Genomic DNA, 18,446 nt, shown 5'->3' with positions numbered 1-18,446 from the left:
TGGTGAGCATTAGAGATATCTGTATAATGAATAATAAATTAAATGACTAATTTTCATATAAAAGATGAAGAGTAATGTGTTACTCTTCATCTTTAATTAAATTAAAATAAAAAAAATACATATTTTTTACTAATTTATTTTAGCGTTAGCAATCCTAACACAATCTTACAAACTCTTTTTTAGGAAATTGTGTGATAAAAAAAAAAAAAAAAAAAATGAATGAATTTATTTCACCCCTAAATCAAAAGAAAATCAAAACTAAAATCATAAAATAATTATAATTTGCATAAACAAATCCTATTTTAGGACCGTTATAATTTTTTGTATTGTCACATTTTATCAAGACATTAAATATGAAAATATGCTGACTTCCAGTGTGAAACAAATTTCCCACGGGTGAAATATGAGGTAAAACACGACAAAATTTTTATGCGTGCTTGGAAAATTGACAAACTGTTGTAAAATGAAACTAGTTTCTGCCAGACACAAAATTCTTTACCATGCGCTCGGAAAACCCGGTCCTCCGGATCATGTGACATGGACACACCCGCTGCTTTCAGATCCTCCATGAAGGGCTCGTTCAGGTTGGGCGGCGCGACTGCACTTAAATTCAGAGTGGGCTAGAGGAAGACACACACACACACCGTGTATTAAACACACAATCACACAACACAAGAGTCTGGTGCACAGCTGGATAAAGCACACTGGACTCACTGTCGCAGGAGATTTGTGCTGTAAATTGGCTCCAAACGTGCCCTCAAACCAGTCCTTCAGACTTGGTAAAATCAGCCCACTCAACCGATACCTGAAACCAACAAAACACACACTGATCAAGTCAAACGGTTTCATGAGTGCAAACTGTATCGTTTCCTGAAATGCAGACAAAACTGTCTAAATCTGCATTGCCCATGTCAGTCTATACAAAACATGTAATATGTGAGTAAATACTGACTTTAACAATAACTAGTTCATGTCAACTTTACTGCTATTATAGGCGTTTTTGTGAACACTTGAATAAAAATCCAGTTCTTTTCTTCTATTTGGATTTTTCCTTTTATTATTTTAGCTCTTAAATTGAATTGTAAATAAATAACTTAAATTTATTTAATAAATAAAATCAATTTAACCTATTAAATCTATCAAACTCACTCTCTAACCTTACTCTGCCAGATGAGCTCGTGTTCAGTTGCAGCAGTGCAGATTCCAGCCACTAGATGGCATGAGCGCATCACACTCAACTATGAAAAAACTGACCTCACCACAGAAGAGATGAACACTCCTACAAACTAGTGTAGATATGTGTTAAATATTTAATACCAATGTAAAATATTATATAACAGCATTATATAAAACAAAAAAATTATAATGTTTTCACAGAAATATTTATGACTATAACCATTATTAAAGGATTAGTTCACTTCAGAATGAAAATTTCCTGATAATTTACTCACCCCCATATCATCCAAGATGTTTATGTCTTTCTTTCTTCAGTCGAAAAGAAATGAAGGTTTTTGAGGAAAACACTCCAGGAATTTTCTCCATATAGTGGACTTCACTGGGGTTCAACGGGTTGAAGGTCCAAATGTCAGTTTCAGTGCAGCTTCAAAGAGCTCTACATGATCCCAGACGAGGAATAAGAGTCTTATCTAGAGAAACAATCTGTCATTTTCTAAAAAAAAATAAATAAAAATGTATATACTTTTTAACCACAAATGCTCATCTTACACTGCTCTGTGATGCGCCACGCATTACATAATCACGTTGGTAAGGTCACGCGTGACGTAGGCGGAAGTACCGATCCAGTGTCTACGTTCAGTGCAACGATTAAGTCAAACGGCCTTTACAAAAAACAAAAAAAGGTAAAACAATGATGTCAGACGATTTTGAAGTTAGAGGAGAAAATGAAATGGAGTTTTTAGTCCTGCCGTGGTACTTCCGCCTACTTCACACGTGACCTTCCCAACATGATTACGTAATGCGTGGAGCATCACAGAGCAGTGCAAGATGAGCATCTGTGGTTAAAAAGTATATACTTTTTAAAAAAATTTTAGAAAATGACTGATTGTTTCTCTAGATAAGACCCTTATTCCTCGTCTGGGATTTTGTGTAGAGCTCTTTGAAGCTGCACTGAAACTGTCATTTGGACCTTCAACCCGTTGAACCCAGTGAAGTCCACTATATGGAGAAAAATCCTGGAATGTTTTCCTCAAAAACCATTTCTTTTCAACTGAAGAAAGGAAGACAAAACATCTTGGATGACATGGGGGTGAGTAAATTATCAGGAAATTTTCATTCTGAAGTGAACTAATCCTTTAATAACTTAGTACCAATAATAACTGAGCATCATATCATCATATTACAATGACTTCTGAAGGGTCATGTGACACTGAAGACTGCAGTAATGATGCTGAAAATAGCTATTTTAAAACTTCGGCTTGGTGTGTCATCTTGTGCACACCTACTGGAAATGATTTTCTTTTCATGTGGTAAAATCATTCCACGATGTTTGAGTGTTTTAATATATAGACATGCTCTTTGAACGACTTTTATGTGTTAAGGAGGCTTATGCCAGTGAGACGACATCATCTGTGTGTGTGAGATGAAGCAGCGCCGCTCTGTCTGTACGATTACACAGTGTGTGTCTGCAGGTCCTTGAGACTGTACTTAAGGAGCATGCTGTGGTAAACATCTCCCTCCAGGCTGTTATGAGTGCCTGTGTGAACACTGTGTGAAACTCATGTGTGCTAAAGAGCACTACAGCGATGTTTAGAACGAACAATGACACGTTTCAAAACACAAAATCAACAGCGCATAGCTAAACATTCACATGAACATGTCACAATATAGAAAATAATTGTTAAATGTGCCCCATTATTATATTTTTTTGGTTTCTAGTTTTATTTTGGAGTCTTCTACAAAAAGTTTACATGCATCCCAAAACAAAACTTAATTTTTCCTCATAATATTCATCGCAGCATCAGCTCTTTTCTCAGTGTCTGAAACGGTTCGATAAAGGATTCAGTCTCTCTAAACCCCTCTTTTCTGAGAGTCTGCTCCGCTCTGATTGGTCAGATGGTCCAGTCTGTTGTGATTGGTCTACTCTGCTCTGAGTCTAATTCGTATTTGTTTGGTGCATTATACTCACCGTTTGCCTGTGAACTCTGCTTGACCCTTTTTATTAAACAGGAACCTCGAGTCACTGTAACCCCAGCCATTCCACTTCATGACCTCCTGCCTGAAAGAAACCGAGGCCACGAGTTTACATGCTGTTTAACAATATCAATGACATGCAACCTTTAACTTGCATGCATATATATATATATATATATATATATATATATATATCATCAGTCATTCTAATATGCTAATTTGATACTCAGTTATTATCAATGTTGAAAACAGTTGTGTTGCTTAATATTTTTTTGGAACCTGTGATACTTTTTTTCAGGATTCATTGATGAATAAAAGGTTAAAAAGAACAGCATTTATTCAAAATATAAATCTTTTCTAACAATATAAATCTTTACTATCACTTTTTATCAATTTAACACATCCGTGCTGAATAAAAGTATTAATTTCTTTCAATAAAAAGAAAAAAAAAAATAAAAAATTACTGACCCCAAACTTTTGAACGGTAGTGTATATTGTTACAAAAGATTTCTATTTTAAATAAATGCTGATATTTTTAAACTTTTTATTCATCAAAGAATCTGAAAAAGTATCACAGGTTATACAATAATATTAAGCAGCAAAACGGTTTCCAACATTGATAATAAATCAGCATATTACAATGATTTCTGAAGGATCATGTGACACTGAAGACTGGAGTAATGATGCTGACAATTCAGCTTTGAACACAGAAATAAATCACATTTTAACATATATTCACACAGAAAACCATAATTTTAAATTGTAATAATATTTCACAATATTATTGTTTTTTCTGTATTTATTATGAAATTAATGCAGCCTTAATGAGCATAAGAGACTTCGTTCAAAAACATTAAAAATAGTAATGTTTCCAAACTTTTGACCGGTAGTGTATATATATAACATTCAATCATAAGCCAGGTTTCCATCCAATGATTTTTTTTTTTTTTGCGAAAAAAGGTTTAGCACTTCAAAATGTTTAGCGATATAGCTGATGGAAATGCCATTTCTCGATAAGATTTCTCAAATGTCGACAATCTTTTTCCATTTATATTTAGCGCATAAATTCACACACACCATTTTAAAGGCCAACTGGATGGAAACAGCCTCGAGACAGCAAATTTTGCAAATATTTTTTTGCACATATTTGCTTTCTCGATAACAAAACATTGCAAAAACTGGATGGAAACTTGGCCATAGAGGCCATTACAGTAACCTGTGGAGATGACCCACTCCTGTCTTTATAGTATGATAATGGGAGCTCACGAACGAATTATAGTGTTACAATGAAAGTCCCTAAGGTCACACCATTCACTTCTGCTGAGAGTGAAGAGACAGAGAACGCTTTGAAAGAGTCAACAGAAGTTACAATTAATGTCCTGCTAACTTGATCCATTCGAGTCACTGTATGAAAGGAGTGGCAATAAACAGTACTATTTTAAGTGCACTCAACAGTGTTTTGCAAGTTTAAATGTATTAGTTTATAAAGCAGAAACTTGTTCTAGCTTTTTTACAAACATTTTAAGTGTATATAGGCATTTTTACATGTCTGAATAGTCAGAATTTTTTTAAAGTTATCTATAAATATTAATAATAATATTAAATTGTCAATTTTGAGTGTAAAATTGAAGTTTAATCAAACGTTTAGCTAAATATTGTCATGATAAAATGTGTTTTGTTTCCCATTTCAGACTAGAAAGAAAAAAAACTAATTATTAATCATTTAATTTTAAATTAATTTGAACTGATTTCATCCTTGGGAATTGATTTTATTGCAAAAACAGAACATTGCACAGTTTATTATAAATGATTTATCCGTGGGCATCATTATTATTATTTTTATTTTTAATTTGTGTACACTTGTAAATAAAAAACATTAACCTCCCCTCTGTCTCCAAGCAGCATTCGTCTCGGTGGAGGGCGGGACTAAATATCCTCCACAAATGACTGCAAACTGGCAATCAATTCTCCAATCAATTCCCAAGTACAAAATCAAGTTTCACTCTGACATCCATCACAATAGAGAAGAAAAGACTAGCGCAATTCCATTTAATGCCAAGTATAACGGGAATTTCGACTCTGAAAATGAAGGGAATTAATCCCTTGGGTGACTCTTATGGGGAATTTTTTATTTGAGGGTGGAGGAGATGCAGCATTCTTTAGACTTTTTAGGTACTCGCGAGCTGTTAGAGACGCAGCTTTACGTGTGTGTGCTTTGAGTACATTTTGGTTTGAAACGTTCCACCATGTCACATTGTCCTTAAGTTATGAAACCTCTCGTTGTGAGGATGTCATCACTAAGGGTTTTCTTAACTCGAGGGCCTTCTTGCAACAGACTCCTGGTGTCTAAAGGCTCAGGTCCCAAAGTCCAATCGCTCAGAAAAATAACCACACACCTCTCCGGTCTTTTCTTGAACCTTAAGTGTGACCAATAGCAATTACTAAAGCACACGTTCATTCCTCCAGGACAGTGTGCAGCTGTGATCTCCAGAGCGGAGCGCCAGCTGCGGGACTCACACTAAACACACGCTGTCAGTGTGCAGAAACACGCGAGCGGCTGAACGCAGGATAGGAATGCAGGTCTGCTGGTGATCTTCTGACAAACAGACACTGTCAAACCCTGAAACTATAGGTCAGCCACTCAACGCTTCCCTGCAGCAAATTAAAGAGCAGACAAAAAATGTGACCACTCCAGACCTGACAAGAAGACGGAAACAGAGACAAAGAGAGGCGCTATCTGAATCAGTTAAAGCAGAATAGTTGATCTACCACAGTGTTTCACCAGAGTCTAATAACAGACACAAACAAACCCTAAATGTTCCCTCAATTACCCACAAAAACTGACTTTCAGCCTATGTATTTTCACTCCTGCAAGTGGAAGGGACCAGTCTCATTTTATAAATTATAGGGGTGTAACGATACTCATGGTTCGTATTGCGATTTTAGAACAAAATTAAAAAATGAAACTGAAATTCAAATACTTATTTTCAAAACATTCACAATTTTCTTTATTAAGTTGTATGTACAACTTTGTTGTACACTTACATGATAAGAATAAACCATCTAAAACTCTTTGAATCATCATACTACCCAAACTAACAACTCGATATGGTGAGTTAAATTCTGCTTTCGTTTCGAGGAGTTCTGCTTTAAATGATGTTTGCGCTTTCATTTTGAGAAGAGCCACTTCAGATGATCAATGACAGTTGTGATCAAAGTTGTCGTCAAAATGACTATTCCCAAACTTTATTAGTTCATCCAAAAATTAAAATTCTCTCTTCATTTACTCACCCTCATGCCGTTTTCGTGTGTCACGCGCACACGTACATTTGAATTTATTTGCAAATTGATTATTTTTTTTACAATGCCTATATGACATTTTTTGGACTTTAAATGAAGGGACAAAATCTGTCAGATTTCATAAAAATATCTTCATTTGTGTTTGGAAGATGAATGAACATCTTGAAGGTTTGAAACATCATGAGGGTGAGTACATAATGACAGAATTTACATACTTTATAAATACAGTAAGCTGAGCCTCGGATAAAACTAACTCTATATAGCGGGTCATATCGTTTACATCAACGATACACAGTCGCATTTTTATATCGAGATATAACGATGTATCGTTATGAATTACACAGGAAAATTCTTTTAGGGTTGTTTTTAAGCATATAAACTAAAAGACAAGCTGGACTGATTCATTATAATGCACAAAAGCTCTCAAACAAAACATCTAATTATAAAGGTAACTTTCTTTGAATACGACTAAATTGGTTTGAATGAACCTTGGCTGAATCTGCTGGAATAGTTAGCCTGTTAGCAAACAGGTCTGACAAGTCGGATGTTTAGTCTGTTAACTTTGTTCTAAAGGTGCTCAGTTATTTACACTCAAAACATCTTATAATTAACCATAATTTTAAGTTCCTTTTTATGTGTAAAGGTGGAATCTGCACTTTCAGAAGTATCATGTGCGGACTAAAAAGTTCCTTGACACGTGTTTACGTTGGTCACATGAATTCGTCGTGTGGACCGACAGAAAGCTGCTCGGTCTGAATGTGACTTCAGTGTGAGTTGTGCTTCATGCATCACTAGAATATCGACTATGTACTATTTTTTGCCCGCAAAATTGCGCTAATGTGACCGCACTTTACTTTTGAAAAATAAACATTTTTGTTGAAAATGTTTAAAAGCATCCACACCACTAGATGTCAGTGTAAGTCAAAGACGACTGCAATTTTGGTGACATGGTGGCTAATTCATATTAATTTGTACGATCTCTTGTACATTTTTGTACTATCTTCTCACGCCCAACTGACTGCTAGGTCATGTTTTTTTTGTTGTTTTTTTCTAAAAATCTTATGTTCCCTTATGAATCACATCAAACGAATTCATATGAAATCGCCACCTCGTAAAATAGTTATGTGAATATACACAGCTTCATGCTAGCTTTAAAGAAACATATCCAGCTAACAAAAGCCACGTTAAAGTGTCCCTATTGTGCTATTTTAAAGGTTGCTAATTTTGTTTTGTCTCTCTGTTTCTCATAATATTCATCGCAGCATCAGCTCTTTTCTCACAGTGTCTGAAATGGTTTCATAAAGGATTTGGTCTCTAAACCCCTCCTTTCTGAGAGCCTGCTCTGCTCTGATTGGTCAGATGGTCCAGTCTGTTGTGATTGGTCTGCTCTGCTCTGATTGGTCAGATGACCCAGTCTGTTGTGATTGGTCAGAAACCAAACTCTCATTATCATATCTGAATTTCAGCTCTTGATTCACAGTGATACGAACAGTAATGATGGCGTCAGTTTTACCGTATCAGTCTCATCAAAGTGGATTTACAGCAGAAAACAGCGTCTTCTGGACATGAACAACACAAACCAGGGTCAAAGTTGAGGGTCAAAGTTCACCAGCAGCCAATGAAGACCATAGACTGGCATTATGCAAATGTGTTACAAACCTACGTAGGTTCAGCCGGTTGGTTTCAAAAACTTTTGCCTTTCACATACACAAACAGCTATATTACACACTACATGACATGTAATATCCTTAAAAGCATAAATGGGGCAACTTTAAAACAAATTGGGACCAAAAAGGTAAAAACAAAAGAAACCATGTGATCTTTCTTGATGAGTGTTACGGTTCTGAGTAACTTTGTCCATCTACCAAGCACACACTACCAGGAGGAAACATTTTAAAACCTTTCAGTATAACGCCTGGCATGATAAGATACGAGAACACTGAAAAGAAATGTTACTTCCAACCACTGGCAGTTCAACAGCCTCTATATCTACTATTTCTCTTTGACAACAAACATGATTCAACACATACAGAAATTCCAGCAGTCTCTTATCAATGAACTACATTGTATATACACAGCTGTGGGCCTATTGTTCCAAAATATTTCCACATCTGGGAATATCTCCTATAAGTTGACCAGGAGAAGTCAAGTTAGGGCCTGTCCCAATACCCACACTTGTGATCTTGGCCTGTTGAGAGCATGTGCACATGACAGGAAGTCATGACACACTTGCTCAAAACACACTAAATTCATCTCTAGTACCACTTCAGAGTGATATCTGAGGCCAAACGAACTTTGGTGCGGGGCGACTGAAATATGAACGCGACACGGGCCAAAGACATCTAAAGTGACGTCACAAGATGCGACTGAATGCTCAAGTATACCTGGTTCTTCTCTTCATAGAAGGTTAGTTGCCCATTACAATTCGGTACAGGCATTTGAACTGCAGTCTCCTCGCAGCAGATCTTTCTTTGTCTGCAACGGAGGAACTCCTGCTGCTGTTTTTACCCCTTTACACATTCTAGAAGCTCTTTGTGAATGTGTACGCACATACAACGAGCACGTTTAGTGCAGCACACAGCATTGTTTTGGATGTTCGGTAAGTTGCGTGACCTTATTCTTAATCATTTTGTTTTGTATCTTTAGATTCAGTGTGAACGCTAAGTGAACCAGGACTAAATTTATCTTATTTTGGGGGTTCAAACAAACCAAGAGAACTGAACTATAAGGGTTAGAAAAAGTCAAGTATTGTAAATAATGCTTTGTAAAAACACCATGTTGTAAGTGGGTCACTGATGAATAAGGTTTTTAAAAGTGTAAAAAAAAGGCATAATGGAGATATAATTAAGTTTTATTAAGTGTTAACAATGAGATGGTTTTTATAATCAATTAACACTGCTTTTGACATTTTTTACAAGACGGACAAAATTTGTCACCAAAGAAGTCATTCGGTTTAACAAAAATTTTGGTTTTACCGAATGACACTTTTGGTTATACCGAATGACGATATTTTCAAACAATGCTAACAGGCTGATATCTAGCTAGCTAACGAAAGGACAATCAAACTTTTTATATTTAGTAGAAGTTTTTAAAATATTACAACATTTTCCATGTTTTATAGTGGTTGTACCGAATGACCTGATGTTTCGGGACATGCGTATGAGCAAGTGAAAACATGAATTTTTCAAATAGTTAAGAGAGAGTTAGTTACTTTGCTTCACGATCATGTGGTCCTTTGCAGGTTTCTAAATGATGTCATATTCTGTCACATGATACTGACTTCATGACTTGATCCATAATGGTCCCTTTATATTGGTTACTCCGAATGACGTCAATGAAAGTCATTTTTCCCGACATTCTTTCTCATAACAAAGCAACGACTTGTACACATCATTTTAATGTTAATGTTGATATATGATGTTATAAAATCATGCCAGAATAAAAAATATATACATTTATTACATTTTAAGATATTTCAATCACAAATGAAATGGCTGTATTGGCCTGTGGACGGTTAAACCGAATGACCTTTGACTAGGGCTGGGCGATAAAACGATAACGATATGTATCGCGATAGACACGTGATCGATATCAATAAAAAATGTGTTCGATAAAACGTTCAATTTTTTTTTTATTCTTCGTCGGAAGAAAACAGAGGTTGCGAAGCAAGTTTGGTTGCATTAACAAAGGCACTCGCTCTCTGGTAACCTAGCAACGTAGGGAGTGACACGCTAACAGCCAATCATGTAACAGTATCATGTTTGGTTGCGCCATATCGTTGTCTCGTGCTGGTCTGCTGGATTCCTCTTCAGTAACCGGCAACTAATAAGCAGAAAATGAGTGCCGCAGCGAGCGAGGAAATTGTAAATAAAAGAGGAAAAGTCAGCTCGCCAGTATGGCAGTTTTTTTGATATTATAAGTCTGACCGTAGTCAGACCAATATCGTCTGCAAATTATGCAAGACTGGTAATACCACGAACTTGCTGTACCACCTTAGCCGCGCTCACCCTTTGGAGCACAGCCGTATTCAACCAACAACATCTGTAGCTGCAACACCGCACAACATTTTAATTATTTGAGTTTTCCATGGTTGTTGACATTTCTGTCTTAATAACTGAGGGGATTATGATCAGAGGAAGGTTAAGTTTAAAATAAAAATGTTTAAATGTAATATATTTTTCTCCTGGTCCTTATTTTAAATGGGTCAGAAAAAATATCAATAATTATCGATATCGACCGATATGAAACACTGATATCGTGATACAGTTTTCAGCTATATCGCCCAGCCCTACCTTTGACACTTCAAAATCATTAAAATACCTTTATATGTAGCAAAATATAATTAAAACCTTTTGGATTCAATAAAAGAGATCTAGTTGTACTACCTTATATACTTTGGTTGTCATATCTTTGTTTTTTATTATTATTAAGGCCTTTGGACAAAAAAAATGACCCGTCACGTCATTGACCCAAGTGTGTCCCATCGAGTAATCAAAAGTTCCACACACACACACACACACACACACTTGTGGTCCTTCACGCCCACTTGAACCAAATACAGGAAATACATCATGTAGGTAGACAAGTGGTTAAGTGCAAAGACCGCGAGTGTGGGTTCATACTGGGAAGTTCAGATTGAGAAAACATTTGTGATCTGTACTCTCTGTAGTGCCTAACTGCCTGAGAAAACAACATGGCATTGACGGTATGGCCAAAAAAAGCATCTACATACAAAAATTTCTCTGCTGGGTCTCAGTAGGTCAAAGGTTATTTCACCTTGTGCCCAGCACTAGATGGCAGCACAGCACCGTTAGCAAATACAAAGTCAGGCCACCCCAGCCCTCATCCAATCAGAGCACAGCACTGCCATACTAACTTTTGACATACAAAAAACTTGTGGAGAGATCATCACCTCATGTTTACATTCATAACCGATTGCAGCACCAATAATCTATCCACTAACTTACAAGAGGAAAGTGATAACAGCCTTCACAGATATAACAACTTTAAAGAAAGAAAAGCACAGAACATGTGCACAATCACAACAGCAGTGCTCTAGAAAGGTAGATGAGACAAGTGCTTAGTCTATGAGCCTCAAGCCAGTGCTGTTGAAACTACAGAAATAACCAACGCCCTTTCTGTTTACAGAAGCATCATCATCACTTCCAATGAAAGCATGTCTGAACACAGGAAACAAGATGATATCAATCTTTCTAGGCCAAAGGCCCCTCAAAAACAGACTTTCAGCAACCTCCAGAATACAAAAAGATTTAAGTAACACTTTAAATAGCTTTCATTAAGCATATTATCTCTTAACAGGTGATTTAAATGGATAGTTCACTCAAAAATGAAAATTCTGTCATCACTGAATCACCCTCAAGTTGTTCCAAACCTGTATAAATTTCTTTGTTCTGCTGAACACAAAAGAAGATATTTGGAAGAATGTTTGTAACCAAACAGATTTCGCCCCCATTGACTGCCATAGTATTTATTTTCCTACTTAGGTGGTCAATGGGGACCAGAAACCGCTTGGTTACAAACATTCTTCCAAATATCTTTATTTGTATTCAGCAGAACAAAGAAATTCATACAGGTTTGGAACAACTTGAAGGTGAGTAAATGATGACACAATTTTCATTTTTGGGTGAACTATCCCTTTAAGAGTTGGAAATCAGTTCGAAAGGTCGCTATATTCTCCACAGATCCACTGAACACTTTGAGGGACCCCTAGTTGTTGCTCATAAAACTTTTTCCATAGCACTTATTTGACAGATTAACTTTTTTTCAAACGATGAAACTGGCTGTCAAGCCCCAAAAAGCACCATGTGACTCGTTTTCAGATAGATTTGAGTGAGGAACAGATGTAACTGGAAATTTGCCTTGGTTCTTAAATCTCGTTTACTTGAGGCTGAGTAGATGACGACAGAAATTATTTTTGGGTGACCTATAGCTTTAAGGGCTGATGAGAGTTTATAATGGAGGAACCAGCAGCCCTGTGACAGGCGTCTTCTTCAGTACCGGTTTGGTCGCTGCGAGTATAACCCCAATGATCTGTGCAATGAGCACAATGCCTTACGAAAAAAGACAACCCGAAGATGAGAATGTGTCCATCAGTGTGTGCAGATATCGCGCGCCACCGCACCCGCCTCCGGGATGTGAATGGACACTTTGTTTAGATCCAGCTATTGAGCGCAGCGCGCGCACACTGATACAGTGCTACACCCGCCGCTGCTGTGCTCCTTCACGCGACTGCTCTTTAAATACAGCGTTTATTTATGTCAATGATGTGTGTGAGTCGCGTGAAGCGCTAGACAACACACAGGTTCACGCGCACATACCTCCTTTTCGGTACCGGTGTCAGGCTGCTCGGGTCGGATCGGGACGTCTCGGCTTTGCACTCGTGCGCAGCGACGCTCGTGTTTTCATCTTCTGGCCGTTTCTGCAAATGTCCGGCAATGATCCTGAGTCTTTGCTGTGCGGTGCTGCTCCTGCTGCTGCCGTTTGACGCCATGCTGCTTCCGTGTTTGCTGTCAGAGGTCAGCGAGCGGCTGATGGAGGGATGTGAGGTGGAGATTACACACGCGTCCCGTCATGCACCGCACTCCGCCTCCGTCATCCCCGCCCGCTCTGCTCCGGTGTGCTACTTACTGATTGGAATACAGATTTTCCCTAAAATTATCCTTAAATCATGCAATTTATTTCATAAATATCACTTTTTCAATACGTATTACTATCTCATCTCTTAGAATAAGATATATTTTTTGTCAAAAACATGCATTGGCAGCATTTAGGTTTGTCTTTTAACAGTAAATAGGGGAGAGCGGTTAGTGTTTTAACACGGGTTAGGGTCAGGGTCAGTTTGACAGGTCAGAAAAGAGCTGTGGTAATGTCATCAATATCATACATCCCATCTTCTTTTTGAGCTCACATGAGAAATTGCATGCGACTGTGAGCAAATTTGTAGATTTTATGACCAAAAAAACTGATTTTCATGTAAGAAAGTAAAATTTTTCATCAAGATTTGATTTTTGCCTAGCAATCACTGAATTGTAGATACAATTATTTAACTTACATGACATGAAGTAGCTAGTTTAAACAGTTAGCTATGTTAAGGCTGTTTGGGGTGGGGATAGTTGTAACAATTTATTAAAGGCACAATATGTTATTTTTCACCACTAGAGGTCGCCTATTCAAAACAAAGGCGTAGCTTGATGAGAATGTCTCCTAAGCGTTTTAGATGTTCTGGATAGAATGATTCCACATAGCTCTCTCCATTTACTCCTAAAATCTGAGCCACTGAAGACGAGGTGAATTAATTTTGTTTTCGATAAAAAAATCGAAATTCGTTTATGTCTGCGTGAATTATTTTTCACCAGACTTTCTGAACGAATGTCAATACAAAACAGAGGTTGTGCTAAAAAGCTGTTACTCAAGGATAGATTAGTACAAACTGTTCATGATCTAGCTTACAGTCTCCAGAGAGATACTGGATACGGCAGTAATGAAGGTGAGAGCACTTTATTACAGTTCATCGGAGTTGATTTATGGATATAAAGTTTACCAGTTTATTAAGCACCACCTGAAAAGGCATAAGGTCTTTATATATTTGTTTACTGTTAGTTGTAACGAGTGTTTCTGTGTACTTCTCTGTGTATGTTTATGATAATGCAAAGGAGAGAGAGAGTTTATGGATAATATTTTAATGCACACTTGCACTGTGTTTTATTAAGATCTTACAGTGATTTTCTAGAGTGAAAACAGACGCTTCATATTTTGTGTGAAGTACAATAAACGTTATAAAACTCATTGGTAAACTGGCTTGTACTAATATAGTGGATAAAAACAAGAAGTTATAACCGTAATTAAACTAAACTATACCTGTTCTATCTCCATGCAGCATATATTCGCAGTTTCTGACATTATAGTGCGTCCTGACTGAATCCTGACAGGGGAGAATGAGCTCTTGAAGCTCCGCCCTCTTAAGCCGAGCGCAGCAGCTCATTTGCATTTAAAGGGCACACACTGAAACGGCGCGTTTTTGCTCACCCCCAGAAAGTGGCAATTTTAACATGCTATAAAAAATTATCTGTGGGGTATTTTGAGCTAAAACTTCACATACACACTCTGGGGACCTCAGATACTTCTTTTACATCTTGTAAAAGGGGGCATAATATGTCCCCTTTAGTTCACTTTCAAATTAAAATTTCCTGATAATTTACTCACCCCCATGTCATCCAAGATGTTTATGTCTTTCTTTCTTCAGTCAAAAAGAAATTAAGGTTTTTGATGAAAACAGTCCAGGATTTTTCTCTATATAGTAGACTTCAATGGTCTCCAAACGGTTGAAGGTCAAAATTACAGTTTTAGTGCAGCTTCAAAGGGCTTTAAACGATCCCAGACGAGGAATAAGGGTCTTATCTAGTGAAACGATCGGTCATTTTCTAAAAAAAATAAAAATGTATATGCTTTATAAACACAAATGCTCGTCTTGCAAGTGCTTCTGCCAGACCGCCTTCCATATTCTTCAAAAAGCTTACGCTGTATGTCCTACACCTTCCCTATTCAGTTTATGGAACTTGAATACAGAAGGCGGTCTGGCGGAAGCTAGATATTTTACTTCATAACTTGTTTAAATATGGATATTTTTTCATACAAACGCATCGCTTCGCTTCAGAAGGCCTTTATTAACCCCCTGGAGCCGTCTGGAATACGTTTATGATGGTTGGATGTGGATGGAGACACTTTCTTCAGCTCATACTCGTGGGTCCCGTTCACTTCCATTAATAAAGCTCGGATGCGTCAGGATATTTATTAATATTTCTTTGATTATGTTCATCAAAAATAAGTAATTCATACACACCTAGGATCAAGGCCGTAACCACGTCTTGAACATTGGGGGGGACCTTTTTTTTTTTTTTTTCATGAAGAAACAAAACAGTGAACGAAACTGCTGCTAATACAATGCTATATCAGATATGTACAATAACAATTGTAGAAAAAAAATAACATTAAGATGTCCAGAAATCAATTTCAATAGTATATTGAGAACTAATTTTTAATGTGATAGTTTCACAATACGATTTATTTTTAGTTCCGAGATTCTTCAGTTTAGTGAATAAATATATCGATTCTCAATGACTATTCAAGTTCCCTAGTGGTCAAGTGGGAGAACTTTTGTTAACAGTATCAAAGGTTGCATGTTCTAATCCGCCCTCGCATAGTTTTTTTTTTTTTCCTCATTAAAATCAAAGATGTCCATCAATGGTTGTATATCAAGAGTAGGGACACGTTTGTGTGCATTTGTTTTGTGATTTTACCGGAAAAATAGAACCTCCGCAACGGCGTTAAGCGATCGGTTGACGCGCCCGTCTGTGCTGTGAAGACTGTGTGCATGAGCAAAGAGAGAACGTAAACTCCGCCTACTTTTTAATTTGATTGGCCATCTCAATCATTTTGACATTGACGAGCGTTCTTAGACCGCTAAGGCAGACCAGACTAAAAATGTAACTTTTAAAACTTTTTGTCATCCTAACAACATGCAGGGTGCTGTAATAAAGTGCAGCTGAGCAGTGCAAGAATTTCAAATATTGGGAGGGTCGATTTGGCCATTTCTAATTATTGGGGGGGACTTGTCCCCCTCAATGTCTATGGTGGTTACGGCCCTGCCTAGGATGGCTTGAGGGTGAGTAAAGCTTGGGATAATTTTCATTTGAAAGTGAACTGTTCCTTTAAAGGGATAGTTCACCCAAAAATGAAATTTCTGTTATTATTTACTCAAGTTGTTCCAAACCATACATTTCTTTCTTCTGCTGAACACAAAAGAAGATATTTGGGAAACTGAACAGTTCTGGTGAACCATTGACTTTCTATAGTATTTTTTTGTTTCCATACTATGGAAATCAATAGTGCCCCAAAGCAGCCTGGTTATAAACTTTCTTTAAAATATCTTCCTTTGTGTACAGCAGAAGAAAGAAGTTCATACAGGTTTGGTACAACTTGAGGGTGAGTAAATGATGACACAATTTTCATTTTGGGTGAACGATCCCTTTGAGGCAGTGATTTCTTTAGAAATAAATAAAATAATCAATAATTGTGGTCCCTTATTTTGCCACACTGAAGGTGGCAACCTAACTCGGGCAGAAATCATGTTCATGAATGAGATTATTAACGTTACTGTAGTATGAAGCAGAGAAGGGCCGAGAGCTGTGGGAGCTGAACGAGGCCGCTGGAGCGATTGCTATTGAGAGACGAGCGTGACGCCTCGCGAGCAGCGGAACTTTTATTATGCCAGTCGCCGCTTTCGCTTCTTCCGGTTAAGCGTATGAGGTAATATAGTGCTGTTTATCATATTAGATACATTTGTGTGTTGAAAATGATGTTATAACGTTACTCTGTGCGTTTGTTCGGCGGCTGCTGTGAGACACTTGTTGCACACTGCAGTAAGATAGGTCGATTTTAGAATATCATATTAAATGCTGGGTGGCTTGTGTTGATAAATGGCATGAAATTCATTTTAAAACATTGTATGATGGAGAAATGCTGTATTACTAAAAATAAAGCTGCATCTGATTATGCTATGTTAGCTACTTGACAATGAAATGTTGTCTCTGAGGTACAAACATGTTACTCACAGTAAATCAAGAAAACTAGATTTAAACAATAAGACTTACTGTGTTGAGCTATATAACAATGATTAGTTTTCTGGATTTAAACATTCTTGGAAACATTTGGGATAATCTAAGTAGCCTACATAAGTCAACAAAATATATAACATTGTTCTAGTGATTTTTTTGATATTTTAATCCAAAAATCGTACATATTGTGCCTTTAAAAATGTTACAACCAGCCCCTATGATGATTTCAATGCGTCCATCAATGACATCTTCTGCTGAGGCAAAGCCACATGAGGTTTTTGTTGCATATCTGTTGAGGGATTTATTCAGTAAATGTGTTTCCATCGTAGTTTGTGCATGTCTTCTTATTTATGCACATCTTGATGTTTCCACCCAGCGTTTTTATGCAATATCTCAAAATCTACATAAAAATAGGTGAATCATGGAAGCATAGTGACTGAACCCTTATGTGACAGGAATACAGTACACTCACACAAACACGAGCAGAAAAGTTCTAAAAAAAAAAACTAAAAAAAAAGTGTTTTTTTTTTTTTTGGTCAGTTTAAATTGTTCATGTTGTTCAAAACTGTTTTTTTCTTTGCTCTTCAATGATATTTATGCAAAATTTGGATAGTGTGGGTGTTATTTCAGCAAATTACCTCTCAGTGTTACATCTGTCCCCAGCTAGTGTTACAACTTTAGGTTGTAACAACACAACTCTTTGTATTTATCATTACCTTATATAATCTGTGATTATGCAGTACGTATCCAAGTGAGTTTTCTTGTAGTAGACAAATGAGGCTTCCATTATTCAAAATTTGAGACATCTAGCACAAACAACCGCTGAGTTACTGATGCTCAAACAAAAAGTGTTACAGCCATCCCCGGCCTCCCTCGTTTTTATACAGTTTGTTCTCACATGTTGAGAATATATAACTAATATAACTTCTAAAATTATACAATAACAATAGCTATACTACACAATTTATAATAACAGTGAAGTCGTCAAAATTATGAAATAACAAACTGAGTCTTCTTGGTTCCAGATCTGAACATTTTCCTGGTTTTCAACAAAAAATTAAGAGACCACTGCAACATTTGCAGTTTCTCTGGATTTATTATTTATATGTATCTTTTTGAGTAAAATTTACATTTTTTATTTATTCTACAAACTACTGACAACATTTCTTCCAAATTTCAAATAAAAATATTGTCATTTAGAGCATTTATTTGCAGAAAATGACAACTGGTCAAAATAACGAAAAAAGATGCCATGATTTCAGACCTCGAATAATGCAAAGAAAACAACTTTATATTAATTTCTAAACAACACAATACTAATGTTTTAACTTAGGAATAGTTTAGAAATCAGTATTTGGTAGA

At 36.7% G+C, this 18,446-nt stretch overlaps 2 protein-coding genes across 3 annotated transcripts in view; one reads left to right on the top strand and one right to left on the bottom strand.

Annotated features, from left to right (window-relative positions):
• Nucleotides 1–13,043, bottom strand: part of agps (alkylglycerone phosphate synthase) — a 50,916-nt gene extending 37,873 nt beyond the window's left edge. For both annotated transcript variants that reach the window (XR_007931701.1, XM_051906382.1), the window contains exons 1-4: nt 12,789–13,043; nt 3,146–3,235; nt 715–805; nt 500–620 (exon numbers count right to left, since the gene is read on the bottom strand). Coding sequence is in view for 1 of the 2 variants with exons in the window: in XM_051906382.1 (XP_051762342.1) it covers nt 500–620; nt 715–805; nt 3,146–3,235; nt 12,789–12,961 (475 nt within the window). In the remaining variant the exon portion in view is untranslated. The remainder of the gene's footprint in view (nt 1–499; nt 621–714; nt 806–3,145; nt 3,236–12,788) is intronic.
• The window catches only part of nfe2l2a (nfe2 like bZIP transcription factor 2a), a 43,889-nt gene continuing 34,125 nt past the window's right edge, over nt 8,683–18,446 (top strand). The window contains exon 1 of the mRNA XM_051906385.1: nt 8,683–8,856. The gene's annotated coding sequence lies outside the window, so the exon portion shown is untranslated. The remainder of the gene's footprint in view (nt 8,857–18,446) is intronic.

Source organism: Ctenopharyngodon idella, chromosome 9, assembly GCF_019924925.1.
Source record: "Ctenopharyngodon idella isolate HZGC_01 chromosome 9, HZGC01, whole genome shotgun sequence".
Lineage (NCBI taxonomy): Eukaryota > Metazoa > Chordata > Actinopteri > Cypriniformes > Xenocyprididae > Ctenopharyngodon > Ctenopharyngodon idella.
Note: the sequence above shows the minus strand (reverse complement) of the source record. Positions and strands in the feature narration are given on the sequence as shown.